Source organism: Peromyscus maniculatus, chromosome 3 (assembly GCF_049852395.1).
Source record: "Peromyscus maniculatus bairdii isolate BWxNUB_F1_BW_parent chromosome 3, HU_Pman_BW_mat_3.1, whole genome shotgun sequence".
Taxonomy (NCBI): domain Eukaryota; kingdom Metazoa; phylum Chordata; class Mammalia; order Rodentia; family Cricetidae; genus Peromyscus; species Peromyscus maniculatus.
The window spans coordinates 95115857-95137760 of NC_134854.1; the positions used below are offsets into that span (position 1 = coordinate 95115857).

The 21904-nt window shown below is 42.9% G+C and overlaps 1 protein-coding gene across 4 annotated transcripts in view; it reads right to left on the bottom strand.

The window, feature by feature from the left end:
• Dnah6 (dynein axonemal heavy chain 6) overlaps window positions 1-21904 on the bottom strand; it is a 233090-nt gene that overhangs the window by 46340 nt on the left and 164846 nt on the right. For all 4 annotated transcript variants that reach the window (XM_042273489.2, XM_042273487.2, XM_042273488.2 and 1 more), the window contains exons 60-62: window positions 20374-20553; window positions 7677-7910; window positions 404-539 (exon numbers count right to left, since the gene is read on the bottom strand). In XM_042273489.2, the coding sequence (XP_042129423.2) occupies window positions 404-539; window positions 7677-7910; window positions 20374-20553 (550 nt within the window). The remainder of the gene's footprint in view (window positions 1-403; window positions 540-7676; window positions 7911-20373; window positions 20554-21904) is intronic.

A 21904-nucleotide genomic window follows, 5' to 3' on the forward strand; every position in this document is an offset into this window, starting at 1 on the left:
AAGCTGGGACAGCAGGAGGAAGGGTGAGATTTTAGCTCTGAGCTCTGACTTCTCGGCTCTCTCTTTTACATTGTTTCTGTGTTTCTTATTTAATAAGACAGTTGGTTACATCTACAGCTGGCAGTGACTCTTCTGCCTTCCTGTTCTTTCTTTTCTCCTCTCTGTTAGTCCCACCTCTACTTCCTGCCTAGCCACTGGCCAATCAGTGTTTTATTTATTGACCAATCAGAGTAATTTGATATACAGACCATCCCACAGCAAGATACTGTAAAGGAAATTAACCTATGATTTTTTTCTTTTTTTGCAAAAAGTATAGACATTGGAGAAAGGGTGAATGCATGAGTTAAAGACTCAGGAGCCTATATATGCCCCCCCTCATCCACAGCACTTTTTGTCATCTTACCTAAGTGTATATGAATGGGATGTAACAGTATATTTTTCGTAAGTCCTTCAAAAACTGGAAATGCTTCTTCTAAGTCACAGCACGAGAACCACATGTTAAGTGGCAGCCAGGGAGCTTCGGGCTTAGGAGGGCGCTCCTGCAGGGAGACAGAGAACAGCCATCATAGCATGCACTTCCACCTCGTCTGGGGGAAAAGAAGCTGTAACAGCGCAGGAGAAGCAGCCATTCTCGGGGCTGGGAGGCCGCTTGTGGGGAGGGGCACCTGCTGGGCAAGAGTGAGGACTTGTATTCAGATCCTCAGCATCAGGGGAACACTTCGGGGGTGTCTGTTTACATCTTTCAGAGTCAGGAGGAGAGCTGGAGCTTGTCAGCAAGCAGAAAAACCAGTGAGCACTAGGCCAGTGAGAGCCTGTCTCAAGGGAAGAAGAGTGTGATAGAGGAGGGTACCCAACATTCTTTGCTGGCCTCCACCCATGTGTTCATGAGTTCACCCCCATGTGTACATACCCTCACATACCCGCCCCCAACACACAAACATTTTTTTTTATCACAAATAATAAGATATGATGAAATAGACATGAGTGGTAAAGATAACTATGTTACTATTGTAGTGCACACCCATAATTCCATTGGAGGCTGAGACAGGAGGGTCATGAGTTCAAATCTAGCCCAGACTACATTGTCTTAAAAAGCAAGGAAGTCAGCAAGCAAGCAAAAGGCACAGTGCTGTGTCAACCTCAGTTCTCAGGGGACTGCTCTGCACATGAGGGCAGGTGCTGAGACTTCCCAGTTGACGCTGCAGAGAGCAGAGATGACCTGGTGAAGGAGTAAAGTCAAATCTGTTATGCTCACATTCAGGCTCTCCCGCATCATCCCACATCCATCTCCCAGCTCCAAAATACTTCTATGGTTAATGGTATCCTTTTCCCTGAACAACTATACTCCAAAGCCTGGAAGGTGAGGAAAGCTGACCAGTGGAGTAATACCAGCACCAAGACAGTAAAAAGATAATCATACAGGGATGGAGAGATGGCTCAGAGGTTAAGAACACTTGCTTCTCTTGCAGAGATATGGTGATATTGTGTTCCCCAATATATTGTCCACCCTAATAAACTTCTGGGGTCAGAGAACAGAACAGCCACTAGATATAGAGGCCAGAATGTGGTGGCACACACGCCTTTAATCCTATCATTTGGGAGGCAGAGATCCATCCATCCGGATCTCTGTGAGTTTAAAGCCACACTGGAAACAGCCAGGCATGGTGGCTCACACCTCTAATCCCAGGAAGTGAGCCTTTAATCCCAGGAAGTGATGGCAGAAAGCAGAAAGGTATATAAGGCGTGAGGACCAGGAACTAGAGCTGGTTAAGTTTTCAGGCTTTTGAGCAGCACAGTTCAGCTGAGAGGCATTCAGTCTGAGGAAACAGAATTAGCTGAGGAATTGGCAAGGTGAGGTGGCTGTGGCTTGTTCTACTTCTCTGATCTTCCAGCATTCACCCCAATACCTGGCTCAGGTTTGATTTTGTTAATAAGACTCTTTAAGATTTGTGCTACACAGAGAACCCGAGTTCAGATTCCAGCAGCCATCTTAGATGGCTCACAACCACCTGTAACTTCGGTTCCAGGGGATCTGACACCCTCTTCTGGACATGGCAAGCACTCGTGTGGTCCCCCCCAACATGCATATAATTAAAAAAAAACCGTTAAGAACACACACACACACACACACACACACACACACACACACACACACACTTAATTTAGCTTTGATGAGCACATATGGAGTTATTTCAGATGTTCCTAGAAATCTCCTTTGGGATGCCTGGCAATATTCCAGGAAGTACTTACATAAGGCTGGAGAGTTTTCCAAGAGAGAGATAACTACGGCTGTGGGCTGAAACTAGTTCTATGAAATTTCCCTAAATAGATGCTCGACTATGTTTTCAAGCAGTTTGTTGCATACAAATAATACATCATCTAATTCAACCATTTAAAGCATACAACCCAGCGGTTCTCAACATTCCCAATGCTGTGACCCTTTAATACAGTTCCTCATCTTGTGTTGACCCCCGATTATAAAATTATTTCATTGCTACTTCATAACTGTAATTTTATTACTGTTATGAATCATAATGTAAATATCTGATATGCAGGATATTTGATGTGAGATCCCTAAAGGGGTCTCAAACCACAGGAAGAGAACTGCTGATATAACACAATGATTTTTGAATATTAACAGATAAGTGTAACTGTTGCTAGGCAGTTTTAGAAGACTTAATTCCCTAAATATCAGACTATACATAAACATACTCCAGGATATATCTCAGGTTCAATTCCAGATCACTGCAACAAGGTGGATAATGCAATTAAATGTTACATTAAGTTTCTGGTTTACTAGGGCACATGAAATTATTTTATACTATATTGTCATCTATTACATATGCAAAATGTGGCATTGTGCCTAAAAATGTAAATACCTTAATTCAAAACGTCATTGCTAAAAATTGCTAATGATCATCTGAGTCTTTGCTGAGTTGTGACGTCATCACTGGTGGAGGGTCCTGGTGTTGGTGGCTGGCTGCTGACTGCTCAGGGTGGTGGCGCTGGCAGTTTCTTAAATTCAGTGCAAATCTTACCTCTTTCTTTCACAACAGATTTCTCTGCAGCTTGAGACTCTGCTTGCAGCATCTCACCCACAGTAGAACAGCTTTCAAAATTGGAGTCAGTCTTCTCAAATCCTTCTCATTCAGGTAAGTGTGTGTGATTTTGTTTCATTTAAACAGATTGATTTTGATTAGTGTGTGTGTGTGTGTGTGTGTGTGTGTGTGATGTGTACAGATGTCTTCAGAGGTTCTTACCCATTGAGCCATCTCTCAGTCCCTTGTGTAGTATTTTAAAGCCCTTTTTATTTCCACAGCCTTCAAAGCTTCTTCACCAGAAGTAGCTTCCATCTCAAGAACTCACACCCTTTGGTCTATAAGAAGTAATTTGGGTTTCATCATGAGATTGTAGCAAATCAGCCACTCTGTCCAACTCCCCAGACACTTCTAATTCCAATTCTCTGGATTTCTAAAAATTACATCTATATTTCCTTCCTGTACAGAAGTCTGGATCCCCCAAAGTCATGCCTGAGAGTTGAAGTCAACTTACTCTAAAGTTCTTGTTAACCCCTCTTTTAAATTGTGAATACTTGTAATGGTGTCCAGATGTTGAACCCTTTCTAGAAGGTTTTCAATTTACTTTGCCCAGATCTCTAGAAGAATCATGTTCTATGGCAGATGTCCTTATGAGATATGCTTCGTAAGTAGTGGGACTTGAAAATCAATTACTCCTGCTCCATTGGGTCACAGAGGGGATATTGTCTTCATGAGAGCTCTTGAGTGACCATGAATACTGTCTACCAGAGTGGGATCTGTTTTCTCTCTTGAGCTGTAGATCTTAACAGTGGGTTTGAGATGTTTAGTGACCATGTTGTATACAGATAGTGTTTGTATGCACCCATGCATATAAGTGCCTGCAGAAGCCAGAAGGTGGTGTTGGACCCTCTGGAGCCAGAGTTACAGCAGTTGTGAGCCACCTAATGTGTGTGTGTGTGTGTGTGTGTGTGTGTGTGTGTGTGTGCGTGTGTGTGCTGAGAAGCACACTGGGGCTCTCTCCAGGAGCAGCAAGTGTTCTTAACTGCCAAGGCCTCTTTCCAACCCTAGATGTGCCACTCACCAGGCTCTGATGCTCCACCCAGCACAGTGGAGGACTTTTACTGTCGTTCACTCTTTTCAATTCTTAAAACATTTAAAAAATCATTTTGTACTATGTGCAAGAAGAGTGTTTTGCCTGCATGTATGTATGTATGTGCACCACATGAGTGCAGTGCCCACAGAGGCCAGAAGAGGGCGTTGTATCCCCTGGAACTGGAGTTAGACAGTTGTGAGCGGTTATGTGGATGCTGGGAACTGAACCTAGGTGCTTTGCAAGAGCCATCCTTAACTCCATAGTCTAGACAGCTCTCTGCAGCCTCTGCAACAGTACCTGCTGCTTCGCCTCGCCCTTACAACAAAGAAGGTTTCCAACTCTTCTTCTGTATCTTCTCTACCTTCCTCTGCCCCCACAGACTTAGAGAGTCAAGTCAGGCTTCGGACTGAGGTGGCTGGACCGGTCTTCTTTCCTCGTCATTCCTGTGCTCACTGGAGTGGTGCTTCTCATTCCCTTCAAGGGGCTGGTGCGGCGGTGCACACCTTTAATCCCAGCACTCGGGAGGCAGAGGCAGATGGATCTCTGTGAGTTTGAGGCCAGCCTGGTCTACAGAGTGAGTTCCAGGATGGCCAGAGATACATAATATAGAGACCCAGCCTCAAAAACAAAGCAAAACAAAACAAAACCCCAAAACCAAACCAAACAGATACCTCCCCAACAAGGGCAACAGAAAAGGATTGTCTTCAGGAGCTTTCTCTGTGCTCTCACAGCTCTACTCATTCCTGGTGCAGGAGGCCTGGCTTCTTCCAACCTTCATTGTTTGGGGTTTTAGATTCTGAGTGAGAAATTCATGATGCTTCCTCTCACTTGAACATCTAAAGGTCGCTGCACAATTGCTAGTTGGCTAAATTTCTTTCTTTTAATTTCTTTTTATTTTATGTGCATGAGTGTTTGCCTGCATGTATGCATGTACACCATGTGCATGTCTGGTGCCCAAGGAGGCCAGAAGAGGACGCTGGATTCCCTGGACCTGGAGTTACAGGCAGTTATGAGCCACCATGTGGGTGCTGGGAACAGAACCTGGATCCTCAGCAAGAGCAGCCCATGCTCTTGACAATGGAGTCATCTCTCCAGTTTCTAATTTCTTTTTTATTTACTTGTTATTATAATTTTAAGTTAAGGTACAAAGTAATGGCTTTCATTATGGGATTTTTATACATAGGTGCCATTATCCTTTGTTCTAAATTGTCCCCTCCCACAGCATCTTCTCCCAATTCCTCCAGCCCCCCTTTACTGGTAATTGGCCTAGTTTCAATTCTTGTACCTTGGGAATAGGAAGTCCCAAGAAAAGAGAGGAGATAGGGTAGTTGGTTGGTTAAACAGTAAGAACACACACACTTAAGGTTGCTGCTTCATTGAGTGTGGTTTGTGGCACCCCAAAACCATGACAACAGTAGCCTGGCAGATCTCTGAGCTCAGATATAATAATACTGAGAGCTTGGAATACTGAGAGTGGCCAGTGTGTAACCCAGAGCCACACAGTAAGCTCCTGCTATTGGACAATGGCCTGTAGATGATCTGGACGTAAAAAAAAAAAACAAAAAAAAAAACAAAACAAAACAAAAAAAAACGTGGCTGCAGCGCCCAGAAGCCAAGTGCTAGAAAACGAGATATGCCTGGACCCCTTGCTATTTCTCCTACACCCCCTTCCATCCAGTCCTAAGAAAAACTGAATTTGATCAGTGCAAATTTTCTTACCATGTTTCACACACGGGCATTATATTATTCCAGAAAATCTAACGTGCCTTGTAAGGTAGCAAAACCCATGTGACACAAGATAAAAATGGAAATTATTAGAGTTAAAATATATAGCTGACTAGGTAACAGTATAAAATATATCTCCAAACATATTTAAGACATTTAAAGTTGCATTTATTTATTTGTTGTGTGTGCATGCATGTGGGTGCACACATGCCTTAAGGCACATGTGGGGAGCAGAAGAAAATTTGTGGGGGTCATTCCTTCCCTTCTACCATGTGGGTCTTGGGGATTGAACTCAGGTCATCAGGCTTGGCAGCAAGCCTCTTTAACCCAGGAGGCATCTCACTGTTCCTTTCACGAGTGGAAGGGAAATCCTTCACCTTTCATTTCACTTTTTTTTTAAGTGAAAGAAGGAGAATTTTAATTTTAAAAACTTTTGAGAAATTTCTAAAGGGGATTTTTGTGTGGTTTTTTTGTTTGTTCATTTTTGACAGGGTCTTACTATGTAGTTCTGGTTAGCCTGGAACTTGTTATGTAGATCAGGTTGGCCTTGAACTCATAGAGATCCACCAGCCTCTGCACCCACCATCTACATTCTGGGATTAAAAGAGTGCGTCACTGAGTCCGGTCATTAATTGGTTAATTGATATTTTGATTTCTGAGTGTTTTTAAAGCTTTGAATTTGATGGAATTTCAACCTCTTTTGAAAATATGGCCTGCTCATGAAGAACACCACAAACAATGGAAGAGACATGGCATTGGAGACTTGGACATATGTTTGAATCAGTCCCTCTCACGCATTAACGTGTTCTGGAAAATTCTTTCATTTCTCTGAGCCTCTGTGTGAGAAAACTCTCCACATTTGTAAGATGGTTAATATTTTCTGTTTTTTTTTCTTTTTAAGATTGCTTTTTAAAAATTACGTGTTTGTGTGTGTATGTGCACGTGTGTGCAGGTACCCATGAAGTCCAGAGGAGGATGTTGGATCTCTTGGAGTCAGAGTGATAGGCAGTTGTAAGCTATCATTTGTGAGTGCTGGGAGCTCAACTTAGTCCTCTGGAGGCAAAAATGTTAACCAAATTCTCCAGGCGGCTGGAGGCACAGTGGAGCTGTAACTGGCCTCCTGACTGGGGAGCATTGTCAGGTAGGTGACTGCGTGCTGCGGTGTGCCTGTGGCATGCTCCTCGCGGGATCCTGTGTTTGAACGGTTGGTCTCCAGCTGATGGCACCTTGGGTAAGGTTGTGGAAGCTTTAGGAAGCAGAGTCTGGCTGGAGGAAGCGGGCAACTGGGGGTGGCTCTTGAGGTCTTTATTGCCTGGATGTACTTTTCCATTTCTGTAGTTTGTGGTTAGTAGCCTGCCAGGAGCTTGTCTGTTGCATGTGTCTGACCTCTGACCCTGTTGTTTGTCCTTAACAAGGAAGGACTTTGCTCTGTATTTATTGAACAGCACAGAAAACATGGTTTGGGAAGGAATGAGGAATACTTTTTTTTTTTTTTTTTTTTTTTAAACAGAAATCTTTAGCAGAGTTCTACGAGGGAAGAATTTACTTAACTGACCCCCTCAAGATAGCACTCCAAATCAAACAGGTGTTATCATCTGTTCCCACATGTTGCTCTCAACCTTTCTGCTGGCCCCACGTCTGGTCCTGGCTCTCCTTCCCGACTGTGGGCACAGCGTGACCGCGGTGCCCTCTGTGGAGCTCAGGCCAACGCTCCCTCCCTCAAGCGGCTTCTTGTCGGGAATTTTGCCACTCTCTGGTCACAACAGTAAGAAAAGTGACATGTGAGCTACCGGGTGGGAGACTGTCAGCCTCTCAGGTACCTTCTCCATTCCTGCGGAACCTCGGAGGAAGAAGTTCCACTCGGCCTCCGTCAGCTGCCCTTGCTGGCGCATGATCTCCACGCAGAGCATGAAGCTGTAGATGAGCTTGTGCTGCTCGAAGAGCCCTCGGGAGACGTTGGTGTACGCGGTGAGGAGGGTCTGCTGCAGGAGGATGTTCAGGCGGTACTGCAGGTCATCCGCCTTCTCAGAGGTTTCAATCGTTGTGTTGAACAGCTGCAGGAGAAAGAAGATTGGACTGACTCTCGGTGAAGCAGAGACGCTTCTCCTCTCTCCCCCCATTTTTGACGTTCAGTGAACAAGGCGGTAGGCGAACACCGTGGAAAAATCTCGAATAGATCTCAACTTGGTGAGGTTTGTGTTCCGCACCATGGAGACCACTAGAGGAAAATCTGGCTCATTTCCATGTCATGTTTGTCCAGGTGTTTCCATTTTCACGGGAATTGTTTGACTGCGAGGGATGAATGGAAGCCGTCTGCTCACTCAAAAGAGACTCGTGACAGTGGGCAGTGTGGAGGCCAGAGGGCTGGGAGAGCTTTAGCATGGCCTTCTGGGAGGTCAGACTGCAGCTGGAGAGAGACACCCTGCACCCGAGGCGAGGTGGGGTAAAGAAATAACTGCTGGAACTGTTGGCTACCCCTCCCGTCGGGAGTCAGGGCTGCACCCTTTTTCCTCAAGTCTGGACTATTCTGAGCAACTTGCTAGACCTCAGCCTGAGTGCAGTGCGTGCCTCTTAGGGATGGGCCAGGAATCCCACATGGGTTCTTCCTACCTTTGCTTCAGGAAGATGCCCTCTTGGCACCCACCTCATTTTCTTGTAGCAAGATGGCCAAGGCCTTGGAGTGGCCAGTGACCATGAGTATAGTTGGGTCCTGTTAGTTGGTTGATATGCATATGAGGGTTAGTCCAACTACTAATTGAAACAACAGTAAGAGACTCCCCACATCTTACCATATGTTCCTGATGAATGCTATAAACCAGGAAAGCTAGACAATGTTAATCACATTTGAAGAAGATAAAAAAAAAGGGGAATTGTAAATAAAATGTACTTTTTCCCCCTTTTCCCTAAAGAGTTAAATGAAACAAAACTCCATTAAAAACACTAAAGAAGCTGCTTAGAAGAAATTTAAAATCCTCCAGGGCCAGGCCTTCTGGAAATAAAACTACGTGCTCAAGGTTGTACTTTCGGCTCCACATTGGCCACCTGGAGTGGGGCAAGGAGCCCTGTGAGTTAGGAATTAAACCCCGGTGGGGCTCCCGCCAGGTGTGCTGGCCTGCTGGAGCGGGCACAGTTATGCACTGCTCTGAAGAAGTAAACCTTTTGGACTGTGTGGTGTAGACGAATTTCTAAATGGTCTTATTAAATCAAAAACACGAGTCAGATATAGGGGTGAAAGCCTTGGAGAAGGATCAGGGAAATAGGGAAAGCCACAGCTAACCTCACCTCACCAACTCAGCAGCTTCCAAAATGCACTACTTCCTATCTACCTAGGCTTATATGCCTTGCTCTTCTGCCTTCTCATTGGCTTTCTCAGCCCAGCTACCTCACTTCCTCTTCCTACACAGCTCTGTCACTTTCTGTCTGTCTGTACAGACCTCCAGGTCTCTATGGTTGGTACTGGGAATAAAGGCACGAGTCACCATGCTTGGCTCTGTTTCCTAGTGTGGCCTTGAACACACGGAGCCCCTGCCTGCTCCGAGATAGGATTAAGGGCGTGTGCTACCACTGCCTGACTTCTTTGTTTACTTAAAATGGCTTGCTATTTCCTCTGCTCTCCAGGCAAACTTTATTTATTAAAGCACAGACAAAATATCACCACATTTCAGCACAAATAAAATATCACCACAGTGTGGTTATTTTCTTGAGATACCAGACCCACTTCTTAGAGTGGTCAATGACCCAGCCACATGAGGAAGACCTTACAGGTGCGCAACCTGGTCAGCTTGCAGAGGTGTGTGGCAGGCCTTTCTGGAGAAGGTGGCATTTTGTCTAGAGTCAGGGTGCTCTAGACAGTAGAGAGAGTGCTATTGGTACAATGAATCAGTGAGTTTAGGTAACGAGAAAGTGTCAGTTTGGCTGGTGTGTCCAAGGAATCAGGCACCTCTGTCGTCTACTCTGAGCCACATAGAAGGAGGAGGCCTTTGTTGTACTGTCATGGGCATGAGTGTGGAGGATTAGAGAAGTGGGGTACGCTAAATTAATCCCCATAGAAAAGGGGACAATATATGCTGTGAGCTGGTAGAGGATGGGGGAGAAAGTGGGAAGAGGCAGATTGGAGAACACAGAGTACAAGAGAGGTAAAATGACCAAGTATCTACTATAACCCGAAGCCTGCAAATAACAAAATTGTGCTCGTCTATTGGATTCCTGCTTAAATGAGTAGTTTTTAATTGCTTTTGTTATAAAGGCAAAAGCTATGGATAACTGTGGGGATGTGGATATGCTAAGCTGCTCCCCTCTAGTAAGCTTTGCACTATCTATATGAATCCCATGACATGCATGCACAGTATTTATTTTCTGACGTTTTGGCCTTTTTCCCTCCAAGCTTTTGTATGTATATAAACTGCATACTGTGCATATTCACCCCCATACTGTTTTTATAGATTTAAGCTAAAATTCGTAATTTCCTCCCACCTTCTAACTATTTAGTTAACAGATAAGAGACACAACATAGTCAGGACAGGAGGAGCAGGGAGGTGGAAGATTGGGCTAGTGAGGTGCTTGTGGGGTGAGCTCTCTGTCCCCTGAAGTCTTCAGTGAACCCAGCAGAGCTTGCTGAAGCTCCGGGACTCCGAATGCATTGGGGTAGATACTGAGAGCGGCATGGAAGACAGTGAGGCGTCCAGTCAGTCTTCCTCAGGAGAGAGCAGGTGGGGGTCAGGTGTGGATGTGAGGCGAGAGAGACCGAAATAAAACAGCACTGTCTCACAGTTTGCTCGTGAAGCAGAAAAAAGAGCAAAGGAAAGGGTCCTCCGCATCCCAGGCGGCAGCAAAGGAGGTGCCGCGTGGTGCATTCTGGGGAGGGGTGGGGGGAGACGCAGGAGCCAGCTTCGCTAAGGTGGTGCCACCCTACCAGCCCACTGCGAAGTCGGAAGAGCCAGCACAAAGTACAAAGAGATTATTTTTCATCCTCTCGTGTGTGGTGTGTTTGTGTATGTGTGTGTGAGATGTTTATGCATGAGTGTACTTATGCATGCTTCGCGTGTGTGTGAACACATGCACATATGTGAACATGCATGTGGAGACCTGAGGATGAGGTTGGGAATCATCCCCAAACACTCTTCCATCTTACTTTTTAAGGCAGGGTCTCTCAATCAAACCCAGCACTCATCGATATGGCTAATGTTGCTAGTCAGCTTGCTCCGGGGATCCCGTCTCTGCCTTCTGAGGCTGGAATTATAGGCAGGTGCCCTGTCCACCTGGCATTTGCTCTAGATTTCATTCTTGAGCAAAAATCATTTTAACCATTGCTCTATCTCCCTAACCCCTAGAGCAGTGGTTCTCAACCCTCCTGATGCTGAGACCCTTTAATAAAATTCCCCATGCCGTGGTGACCCCAAATCATAAAATTGTCGTTGCTACCTCATAACTGTAATTTTGCTACTATTATGAATTGTAATGCAAATATCTGTATTTTCTGATGGTCTTAGGGGACCCCTCTGAAAGGGTTGTTGTGGTGATAATCTAATTGTACTGAATTATTATTTTGATTGTATGTTAATAAATAAAGTTGTCTGGGAGTCAGAGCTATTAGAGCCATAGCAAGAGTGTGGCGGTGGTGGCACACACCTTTAATCCCATAGATATCTGTGTGTTCAGGGTCAGAGCTATTAGAGCCATAGCAAGAGTGTGGCGGTGGTGGCACACGCCTTTAATCCCATAAGATCTCTGTGTGTTCAGGGATACAGTCAGCATTGGAGACATATGCCTTTAAGACCTAGGGGGCTGTACATTCAGACAGTGACGAGGCAGTCATGTGTTTGGGTTTACAACCAATGAGAAGGCAGAACAACATACTTTAAAAAAACGAACCGACAGGAAGTAGGTCTCTTTTCACGAAGCTGGGACAGCAGGAGGAAGGGTGAGATTTTAGCTCTGAGCTCTGACTTCTCGGCTTTCTCTTTTACATTGTTTCTGTGTTTCTTATTTAATAAGACGGTTGGTTACATCAACATCTGGCGCCCAACGTGACAAGAATCCATTAAAAACCGCTTGGCTTGACGGCAGGTCCGCTTTCCCGCTTTCCCGCAAGGGCGGCAGGCGGTGGCAGGCGGCGGAGGAAGCGGCAGGAAGCGGCCGGCGTCTTAGTCCGAGCTGCCGGCGTCCTAGTCCGGGTAGCAACTTCTAGCCCGGGCCTAGGTCTGTGAGCAGCTTGCCTAAAGCCGGTGCTACAAACAACTCAGACCTGCCCTGCCGAACAGGGCCCTGCCTGTAAAGCCAACGCACGTGGTCGGAGCTTAAGGAAGCCAGACCCAAGCCTTGACTCGGCACAAGAGGGAACACGTGGCTGCATTTAAGCTTTAGCCGGCTACGCTTTCTTGTGCGTTCTCTCTTTCCTCTCTCTCTCTCTCTCTCTCTCTCTCTCTCTCTCTCTCTCTCTCTCTCTCTCTGGATTTACACCTGGGACACTAGGTGGCTGCTTTGAAAATCCCCTCGGATTTCTACTGTTCTACGCAGATTTGGTAAGTCATAATATATCAGATATTTTAAAGGAAACTATCTAAAAGAGAATTTTTTCCACGTTAAAAAACAAATGGGTTTTATGTGTACATTGGAAGAAAATTGGTTTTTGTTCGAAATTTTAGGCAGTCTGGCAATGGAACAACTATATAATATTAGTATTGGTGGAAATATGCACCTTATCACTATAATTATCCACATTTTAATATTTAAAAAGATAGTCAATTTAAGTGCCAGGATAACAGCTTTAGAAGAACTTGTTAAACCTGTAAAAATTCAGACAGAAGAAATTAACAGTGAAGTTGTTTCAAGTCGGGATCATAAGGTTGCAGAAAGAAAGCCTGTTTTCACACAGTCACCCTTAATTTATCCTGTAACTGTACAGCAGATGCCTGATCAAGTGGCTACACAAAATACTTGGGCTCCAATTGAAATGTTGGATTTAAAAAGGTTTAAGGAGGCAATAGTATCTTATGGCATGCATTCCCCATATGTAAAGCAAATGTTAAACACTTGGTCAACATATAATAGGATAGTACCACAGGACTGGCGGGACCTCGCACAAGGTGTTCTGGAACCCAGCCAGAGACTTCAATTTCTGACTTGGTTTAAGGAGGAGGCTAAAAACATAGAAAAACAATGGAGGGATAAAGGAGTACAAGTTTGCCAGGATCAGCTTATGGGCGAAGGCCAATATGCTTCAGCACAAGCACAATGTTTATATGATGTCCAAACCCTAATTTTATGTCGAACGGCAGCCTTGAATGCATGGGACAAAGTTGAGGAACAAGGAAAAAAATCTGAGTCATTTACAAAGGTGAAGCAAGGCCCAAAAGAGTCTTTTACAGATTTTTTACAAAGACTGGCTTCAGCAGTAAAGAGAATGGTCTCGGATTCAGAAGCTGGCAAGGCAATAATTGAATCTTTGGCCTTTGAGAATGCGAATGCAGCATGCAAAAGAATAAGCAGGCCATTAAGGGCAAGATCTGCACCTATGGAAGATTGGATTAGAGAAACAATTAATGTTGAAGCTGACGAGCATGATGATACATGGGTAGGAGAAGTAATTTCAAAAGGTTTGAGGAGTGTTAGATGTTTTGGATGTGGAAAGCAAGGACATTTGAAAAGGGACTGTAGACAGGTCATTTCCAGAAACAATGTTTCTTCAAGGAACAATGGCAACAGAATGCCCCTTCCTTCTGGAGTATGCAGAAGGTGTGGTAAGGGAAAACACTGGACCAACGAATGTAGATCAACAAAGGACAGACAGGGTAATCCTTTGCCTCAGTCTTCGGGAAACTCCCAGAGGGGCCTCAGGCAGGCCCCCAGTGCAAATCCAGTTCAAACCTTTCCGGCAGCCATAGAGGAAATGCCTGCTCTGGAGAGCGATTAAATAACCAAATGCCTATTGGAATAAATCATGCTGGTCAGAATGATGAAACAGAGAGAATAGAAAATTCAGGAGAAAACATAAAGAAAATTTTTTGGCAAACTTCTATTAATGAACAAAGACCAAAATTAACGATAAAAATAAATGGTGTTTTGTTGTCTGGTCTGGTAGACACAGGTGCGGACGTTACCATAATAGCACCAGAATTTTGGCATCCAACTTGGCCTCTTCAGGAGGTAAACGTTCAACTGTTAGGAATTGGGACATTATCTCAGGTGAAACAGAGTGCAAGATGGCTCGAATGTATAGGTCCAGAAGGACAGAGAGGAAAATTAAAACCATATGTGGCTAACATAACTATGAACCTGTGGGGTCGAGACTTGTTGCAACAATGGAATACTCAGATTAACATCCCTCCAATCTCAGAAACAAATCATAAACTAGCACATGTTACTGAGAGAAATATTAGAAGATATTGTTCTAATGAGTGGTCACCAGCCATCCATATTATACAAGAACAGGGCACAATAACTGATGATCTTCCAAAGACACCAACAGCTCTACCTTTAAAATGGTTAACAGACAAGCCTGTATGGGTCCAGCAATGGCCTTTAACAACAGAGAAACTCCAGGCTTTAGAAGAGCTGGTAGAAGAACAGTTAAATGCTCAGCATATTGAAGAATCAACCAGCCCTTGGAATTCTCCTGTATTTGTTATTAAAAAGAAATCTGGTAAATGGAGAATGGTAACAGACCTTAGAGCAATTAACAAAGTAATTCAGCCAATGGGCTCTCTACAATCTGGGATGCCTTTGCCTACTCTGTTACCAAAAGGATGGCCTCTCATAGTTATTGATTTAAAAGACTGTTTCTTTTCAATACCCTTACAAGAAAAAGACAAAGAAAGATTTGCTTTTACAGTGCCTACTTATAATAATTCTCAACCGGTTAAAAGATTTCAATGGAGGGTCCTCCCACAGGGAATGTTGAATAGCCCAACTCTGTGCCAATATTTTGTACAACAGCCATTGGAAGTGATACGTAAAAAATTTCCTAAATCTATAATTTATCATTATATGGACGATATTTTACTAGCTGACTCAAATGCAGATTCTTTAGAAATAATGTTTGAAGAAGTAAAGAAAATTTTGCCTCGCTGGGGATTACAAATTGCTCCTGAAAAGATACAAAGAGGAGATTCTATTAATTATTTAGGATATAAAATAGAGCTACAAAAAATTAGACCCCAAAAGGTGCAAATTCGGAGAGATAGACTACAGACTCTTAATGACTTTCAAAGATTATTTGGAGATATTTCTCATCTACGAACTATTGTTGGGGTAAAAAATGATGAACTGACTAATTTGTTCAAAACCTTAGAAGGTGACAAGGACTTAAATAGTCCAAGAGAATTATCACCTGAAGCTGAGAAAGAATTAGCCTTGGTAGAAAAGAAAGTGCATGAAGGACACGTGAATCGTATTGATCCAAAGCTGGATTGCATTTTGGTTATCTTACCTTCTAGGCGTTCTCCTACTGGAATATTAATGCAGAGGGAAGATATTATATTGGAATGGATATTTTTACCAAATAAACCAAATAAAAAATTAAAAACTTATGTGGAAAAAATCTCTGACTTGATTTACAAAGGAAAAATGAGACTTCGTCAATTAGCAGGCATAGACCCAGCAGAAATTGTCGTACCATTAACTAAGGAGGACATTGAAAAATTATGGACAGAAAGTGAACCTTGGCAAAGAGCTTGCAGTAATTTTTTGGGAGAAATTAACAGCAAATATCCCAAAAGCAATAGAATTGATCTTATAAAGAGAGCTGATTGGATCTTGCCTCGAATTGTACGGCAAAAACCCATATCTGGAGTTCGTACATTTTATACAGATGCCAACAAAGAAGGAAAGGCAGGTTACAAATCAGAAAATTTAAGTAAAGTGGTTCAAAGTCCGTATAATTCAGTTCAAAAATCAGAATTGTATGCTATTCTGTTGGTATTAATGGATTTTTCAGAACCTCTCAACATAGTAACTGACTCTCAGTATGCTGAAAGAGTGGTGTTACATATTGAGACTGCAGAATTTATCCCTGATGCTTCAGAATTAACTTCACTATTTATTCAATTACAAGATACAATCAGGAAAAGGAATCATCCTTTATATATAACTCACATTCGATCCCATACTGGTCTGCCAGGCCCTCTAGCACAAGGCAATGATGAAATTGATAAATTATTGATAGGAAATGTGCTGGAGGCCTCAGAATTTCATAAAAAACATCACGTTAATAGTAAAGGTTTAAAAAAGGATTTTTCCATAACCTGGCAACAAGCCAAAGAAATAGTAAAGAAATGTCCTACTTGTTCCTTCTACAATCAGACGCCATTACCAGCAGGATGTAACCCAAAGGGTACTCAGAGAAATGAAATCTGGCAGATGGACGTGTTTCACTTTGCAGAATTTGGAAAATTGAAATATGTACACCACACTATCGATACTTATTCAGGATTTCAATGGGCAACTGCTTTGAGTTCTGAAAAAGCTGATTCTGTAATCACTCATTTGCTAGAAGTTATGGCCATCATGGGTATACCTGCACAAATCAAAACTGACAATGCTCCATCATATGTCTCTGTTAAAATGAAACAGTTTTTTGCTTATTACAATATAAAGCATATTACAGGCATACCACATAATCCTACAGGTCAAGCAGTTATAGAAAGATCAAACAGAACTCTAAAGGATATGCTAAATAAACAGAAATGGGTAACAAAAACCCCCAGAAATAGACTGCATAATGCTCTTCTAACTTTGAATTTTCTGAATGCCAATGAGAAAGGAACAACAGCTGCAGAGAGACATTGGATAATAGAAAAAACTACAGAATTAAATCAGCCTATATACTTTAAGGATGTGCTGACCTCAGAATGGAAACCAGGGTATGTATTACATTGGGGACGTGGTTTTGCTTTTGTTTCTACAGGAGAAGATAAGCTGTGGGTACCATCAAAATTGATAAAGGTTCGATTTGAACAAGAAAGACCTCTTAATTAGAGGAGGTGATAGTTCATCAACCAGCATGAACATCCAATTTAAACTAACTTGTATCAATAAAACATGCCTTTTCATTTCATCAGATAATAACTTGCCAAAAAGGAACATCCCCAAAATTAGTCTTGGGGAAAGGTTTTTGTTTTTGTCTTTTAGGAGAATGAAGGTTAAGGAATCTGAAGAACACTGGACAAATGAGACAACTGAAGAAAAGGGACAAATCATCTATCCCAAGAAACAGAGTGAAACGGTGTATGGGTATATATTATCTAAAAAATTTTTATGTCTTCCTAAATGTTTGTTTCTGCTTTTCTCTAAAGATTTAACGCTCTTGGTTTTCTAATAGTCCCAGTTCAATTAAAATTTAAAGCTGACTTTGGAGTTGGAGAATGGCTCTCTCCTTCTTTAAAATCAAGCATGTTGTTAAAAGGAAAATGCAAACTCCCTGTATCATGCCAGAATAAGAGCCATCTTCTGCTATGGTACAGGACAAAAGCAAAATTAATTAAGGGACTATTCTATTACTAATCTCAACTCTTTGATTCTATTCTGATTCTTTAAACTTTTCTCAAAGTATAAATTTTATATCAAAATTTACAAGATTAATATATATATATATATACATTTTAAACTTTGTTAAGATATGAATGGTCACATAGAGTACTAACTAATTCTAGAAAAAAGGCTAGCTGCATATATATGTTTTTGTGTTCGAGTCTCTTATCAGTTTTCTGCAGGAAATCATGGCCAGGCCTAACATCAACTGAAGTCTCCAGAAAGAAGATGGGGCCCCACAACAACAACAATTCCACGTGGACAATAATAATATCATTAAGCTGACAAACATCATCCATAGATTAGCTTTGAACTATAAGATGCTCAGAGCAAATTTGAGATGACTAGCTGAGATGATCCAGTCTCAAAGACTACTTGAATAAGGACTTGAGATAAACCCTGAACTTTGGCATTATACACAGACTGGATAATGAAGGATATAGTTACCTCTCTTAGAATTTGACAATTAACCTAAAATTTTTCTTTCAGGATAAAGAAAACTTCGCCCATACCCAGCAGGAAGCAATTTTAAGAATACGACGCCCACATTCCCAAAGAGGTGGTGTGGGGCGGGTGGTTTTTTGGTCTTTTTAATGGGTTTTGGGTCTGGGATAATTTTCAGTATTTAGGGGGGTTGGTTACAAGTTATTGTCAAGGGTTAGGAAAAAGGCTAAGCAAAGGAGATTAGATTTAAGGTTCTTGTTTAAAAAAAAAAAGAGAAAGAAAGAAAAGAAAAAGACAATTACTAGTTTTAAATACTTTACATTGGATTGAATTGTTTTATATTGTACACAAATTTGAAACTGATATTGTTAGAAAATGCTATATGTATATTTCTAATTGTATTTATTCCATCCATTTAACAATGTAATGCAAATTTCTGATCCTTGAATGTTATTATTATCAACTATTAGGATATAAAGAAATGAAAGCTAGTAGTTAGACATTATCATAGAACTTGTAGTCATATTAGATATGTTTTAAAAATTGAGCAGAGATGTTTTAGACAGGTCATCTTCAAACCCTTCAGAGATCTACAGAATATGGCATTTAAAATGTTTTAATAACTTAGAAAATTTTTCTTTTTTGAGACATGTCGGCTCCTGGCAGTACCAATCTACTTTAGAGAAAATATGGGCATTGAAGAAACTGCATATGGAGTCAACTTTCATTCTGGCAAAAGTTAGCCACTGGACAACAAAGTATCCTCGAATCAACAGGACAAAATGGACAGACAGATCACGAAACAAGGGACTACTGATTCTTGCCAAAACAAGTGTGGTTATGGCTTTATCAAAAGGCATCTTCTGAGGCCAGGACAATATGGCCCCATCCCTGAAGTGGCCTTCGCATCTGGAAAAGGTACAGTGCCCTTTTCTTCGAAGGCAGCTTAACAGGCAGAGGACCGATGGATTCTGTTGTACAATGGAACAGCAGCTGAAAGCTCATGCCTCTCAAAAGTAGACTGGCATTTAATAGAGGGATGTGGAGAAGAAGGGGATGCTGAGATGAAGCCATATATACACAGCCAAGAAGAATGGACAGCTGAATTAAAAAACTGTCAACAATTTCCAGAATTTAAAATCCTGAATCATGACAGGACACTAGTGGAATTCAGGTGTTTCTGGTACGTGGACTGCTCTCACCCAATGTGAGGTTGAACTGTTGACCTTGTGTACATCCTACTTCACAAATGAGTCTGTCAGATACACTAAGCCTGTAGGCTGAAGATGATGCCCCAACACTGCGGAGGAACCTCAGGTGACTGCCCAGGCAGCTGGCTCTTTCTGTCAACTCACAAAATTTTTTGGAAGTTGCTTGCATGCACTTCCTGTTTTTATTTTTGTTAGCTAATATTATTCCCTTCTTGGGTCTCTGAGGGAGTTGAAGATTAGTTAGTTATGGTTGAAGATTAGTTAGTTATAGTTGAACATTAATTAGGATAGAAAGTACATTAGATACATCTTGGAATTACCAAAATAGGATAGATAATGGAATTATTTTCTCTGATTTGTCAAATACCTGTTTAGGTATTTATTACTTGTATATATTGTATATAGTTATTGTACTTTTGTATATAGTTTTTCTTTTGTTAGTTATAACCTTTTGCTTTCTTTTTCTTTTTATTAAAATAGAAAAGGGGAAATGTGGTGATAATCTAATTGTACTGAATTATTATTTTGATTGTATGTTAATAAATAAAGTTGTCTGGGAGTCAGAGCTATTAGAGCCATAGCAAGAGTGTGGCGGTGGTGGCACACGCCTTTAATCCCATAGATATCTGTGTGTTCAGGGTCAGAGCTATTAGAGCCATAGCAAGAGTGTGGCGGTGGTGGCACACGCCTTTAATCCCATAAGATCTCTGTGTGTTCAGGGATACAGTCAGCATTGGAGACATATGCCTTTAAGACCTAGGGGGCTGTACATTCAGACAGTGACGAGGCAGTCATGTGTTTGGGTTTACAACCAATGAGAAGGCAGAACAACATACTTTAAAAAAACGAACCGACAGGAAGTAGGTCTCTTTTCGCGAAGCTGGGACAGCAGGAGGAAGGGTGAGATTTTAGCTCTGAGCTCTGACTTCTCGGCTTTCTCTTTTACATTGTTTCTGTGTTTCTTATTTAATAAGACGGTTGGTTACATCAACAGGTTGTCGGTCCTCCAGAGGGGTCGTGACCCACAGGCTGAGAACCACGGCCCTAAAGTGCTTCTTAACACAAAAGGCAGCAGATCAGGGGGAAAGCAAGCAAGCTAGTTAGTTGAGAAAGAGGGAGAAAATTGGCCTTGCCAAGCTCAGTCCTCCTCTTCCTCTATAGCACCCTGCACACAATGGACACCGGACTCCTTAGGTGATCTGGTGGATGGGACCACTCTTGAACTCTGTGTCTGCACCCCAAGTCCTGGAGGACTTCACCCCTAAACTTGATTCACGGCTTGGCAAAGGTGTGAATAACCCGCTTCAAAGGGAAGACACACCAACAAGGCCGTCACCTGTTTAAAATACTTCAGCGAATACTGATACATGGGATCGATTTCGGAGAGGCTGGCGATGACGAAGTACATCACGGAGCCCTGGGTGGCCACTGGGCGGTACTTCTCTCGCGCCACGTTGATCATCAGCTCTGTGGACTCTGCCTCCTTCAGCCTGGTTTTGATGGCGCCCGAAGTGATCTGAATAAACATGCAACAAGTTCTTAGTGATCTGCTTCTGAAAAATAGTGAGGATTTGGGAATGCATCCAATTCAGTCTAGGAAAGAAATAAGGATAAAGCCAGGCCATAGTGGTAATTTCAACATTTGGGAGGCAGAGGCAGGCAGAGCTCTTAGTTTGATGTCAGCCTCGTCTACAGAGCAAATTCCAGGGACAGCCAGGGCTACACAGAGACCCCGTCTGGAGAAAAAATAAAAAGAAATAAGAATGGAATGAGTTAGTGATTATAACAAGGGGACATTGATGTAAAGGTGCATTGGAAGAGGCTCTGGACTCAGTGACATTCTTCTGACTGAGTTGACCCTGGCTCTTTGCAGTTAGGAGACTAGGAAAGACAGTGGACAGTTTCAGAAGTCGCGAGGAGGGCTAGGATGGAGCTCAGGGTAGAGTTCTTGATGTGTAGAGACTCAGTTCCGAGAACGTTATAGGCAACCACTGGACTAGTAGTGAGGCCAGTAGGTTCTTTTTTTTTTTTTTTAATTAAATTTTTTCATTCATTTAACATACCAACGACAGGTTTCCTTCCCCCCTCTCTTCCTGTTCCCTCCCCCCACTGCCCATCTATCTCCTCCTCCCATCCATTCCTCCTCCGTTCAGAAAGGGGCAGGCCTCCCATGGGAGTCAATAAAGCATGCCATATCACATTGAGGCAGGACCAAGCTCCTCCCCCTGCATCAAGGCTAGGTGAGGCATCCCTGCATGGGGAATAGGTTTCAAAAAGCCAGGGACAGGTCCTGATCCCACAGCTAGGGCCCCACAAACAGACCAAGCTATACAACTGTTATTCACATGCAGAGGGCCCAGGTCGGACCCCTGCAGGCTCCCTAGCTGTCGGTCCAGAGTCCATGAGCTCAGGTCAGCTGTCTCTGTGGGTTTCCCTGTCATGATATTGACCACCACAGCCTACTCCCTACCCCTCTCTGCTCATACAGTCCCTCCTCCCTCTCATCAACTGGACTCCTGGAGCTCAGCCCAGTGTTTGGTTGTGGATCTCTGCATCTGCTTCCATCAGTTACTGGATGAAAGCTCTCTGTTGACAATTAGGGTAGTCACCATTCTGATTACAGGGGAAGGCCAGTTCAGGCACCCTCTCCACTACTGCTAGGAGTTTTAGCTGGGGTCATCCTTATGGATTCCTGGGAGTTTCTCTGGCACCAGGTTTCTCCCTAACTCCCAAATGGTGCAATCTTATCAAGATAGCTCTTTCATTGCTCTCCCCCTTGGTCGGGTCCCCAATTCGATCCCTCATGTTCTCATCCCCGTATCCTCTCCTCTCCACTCCCCTCTCCCCCAGTTTATCCAGGAGACCTT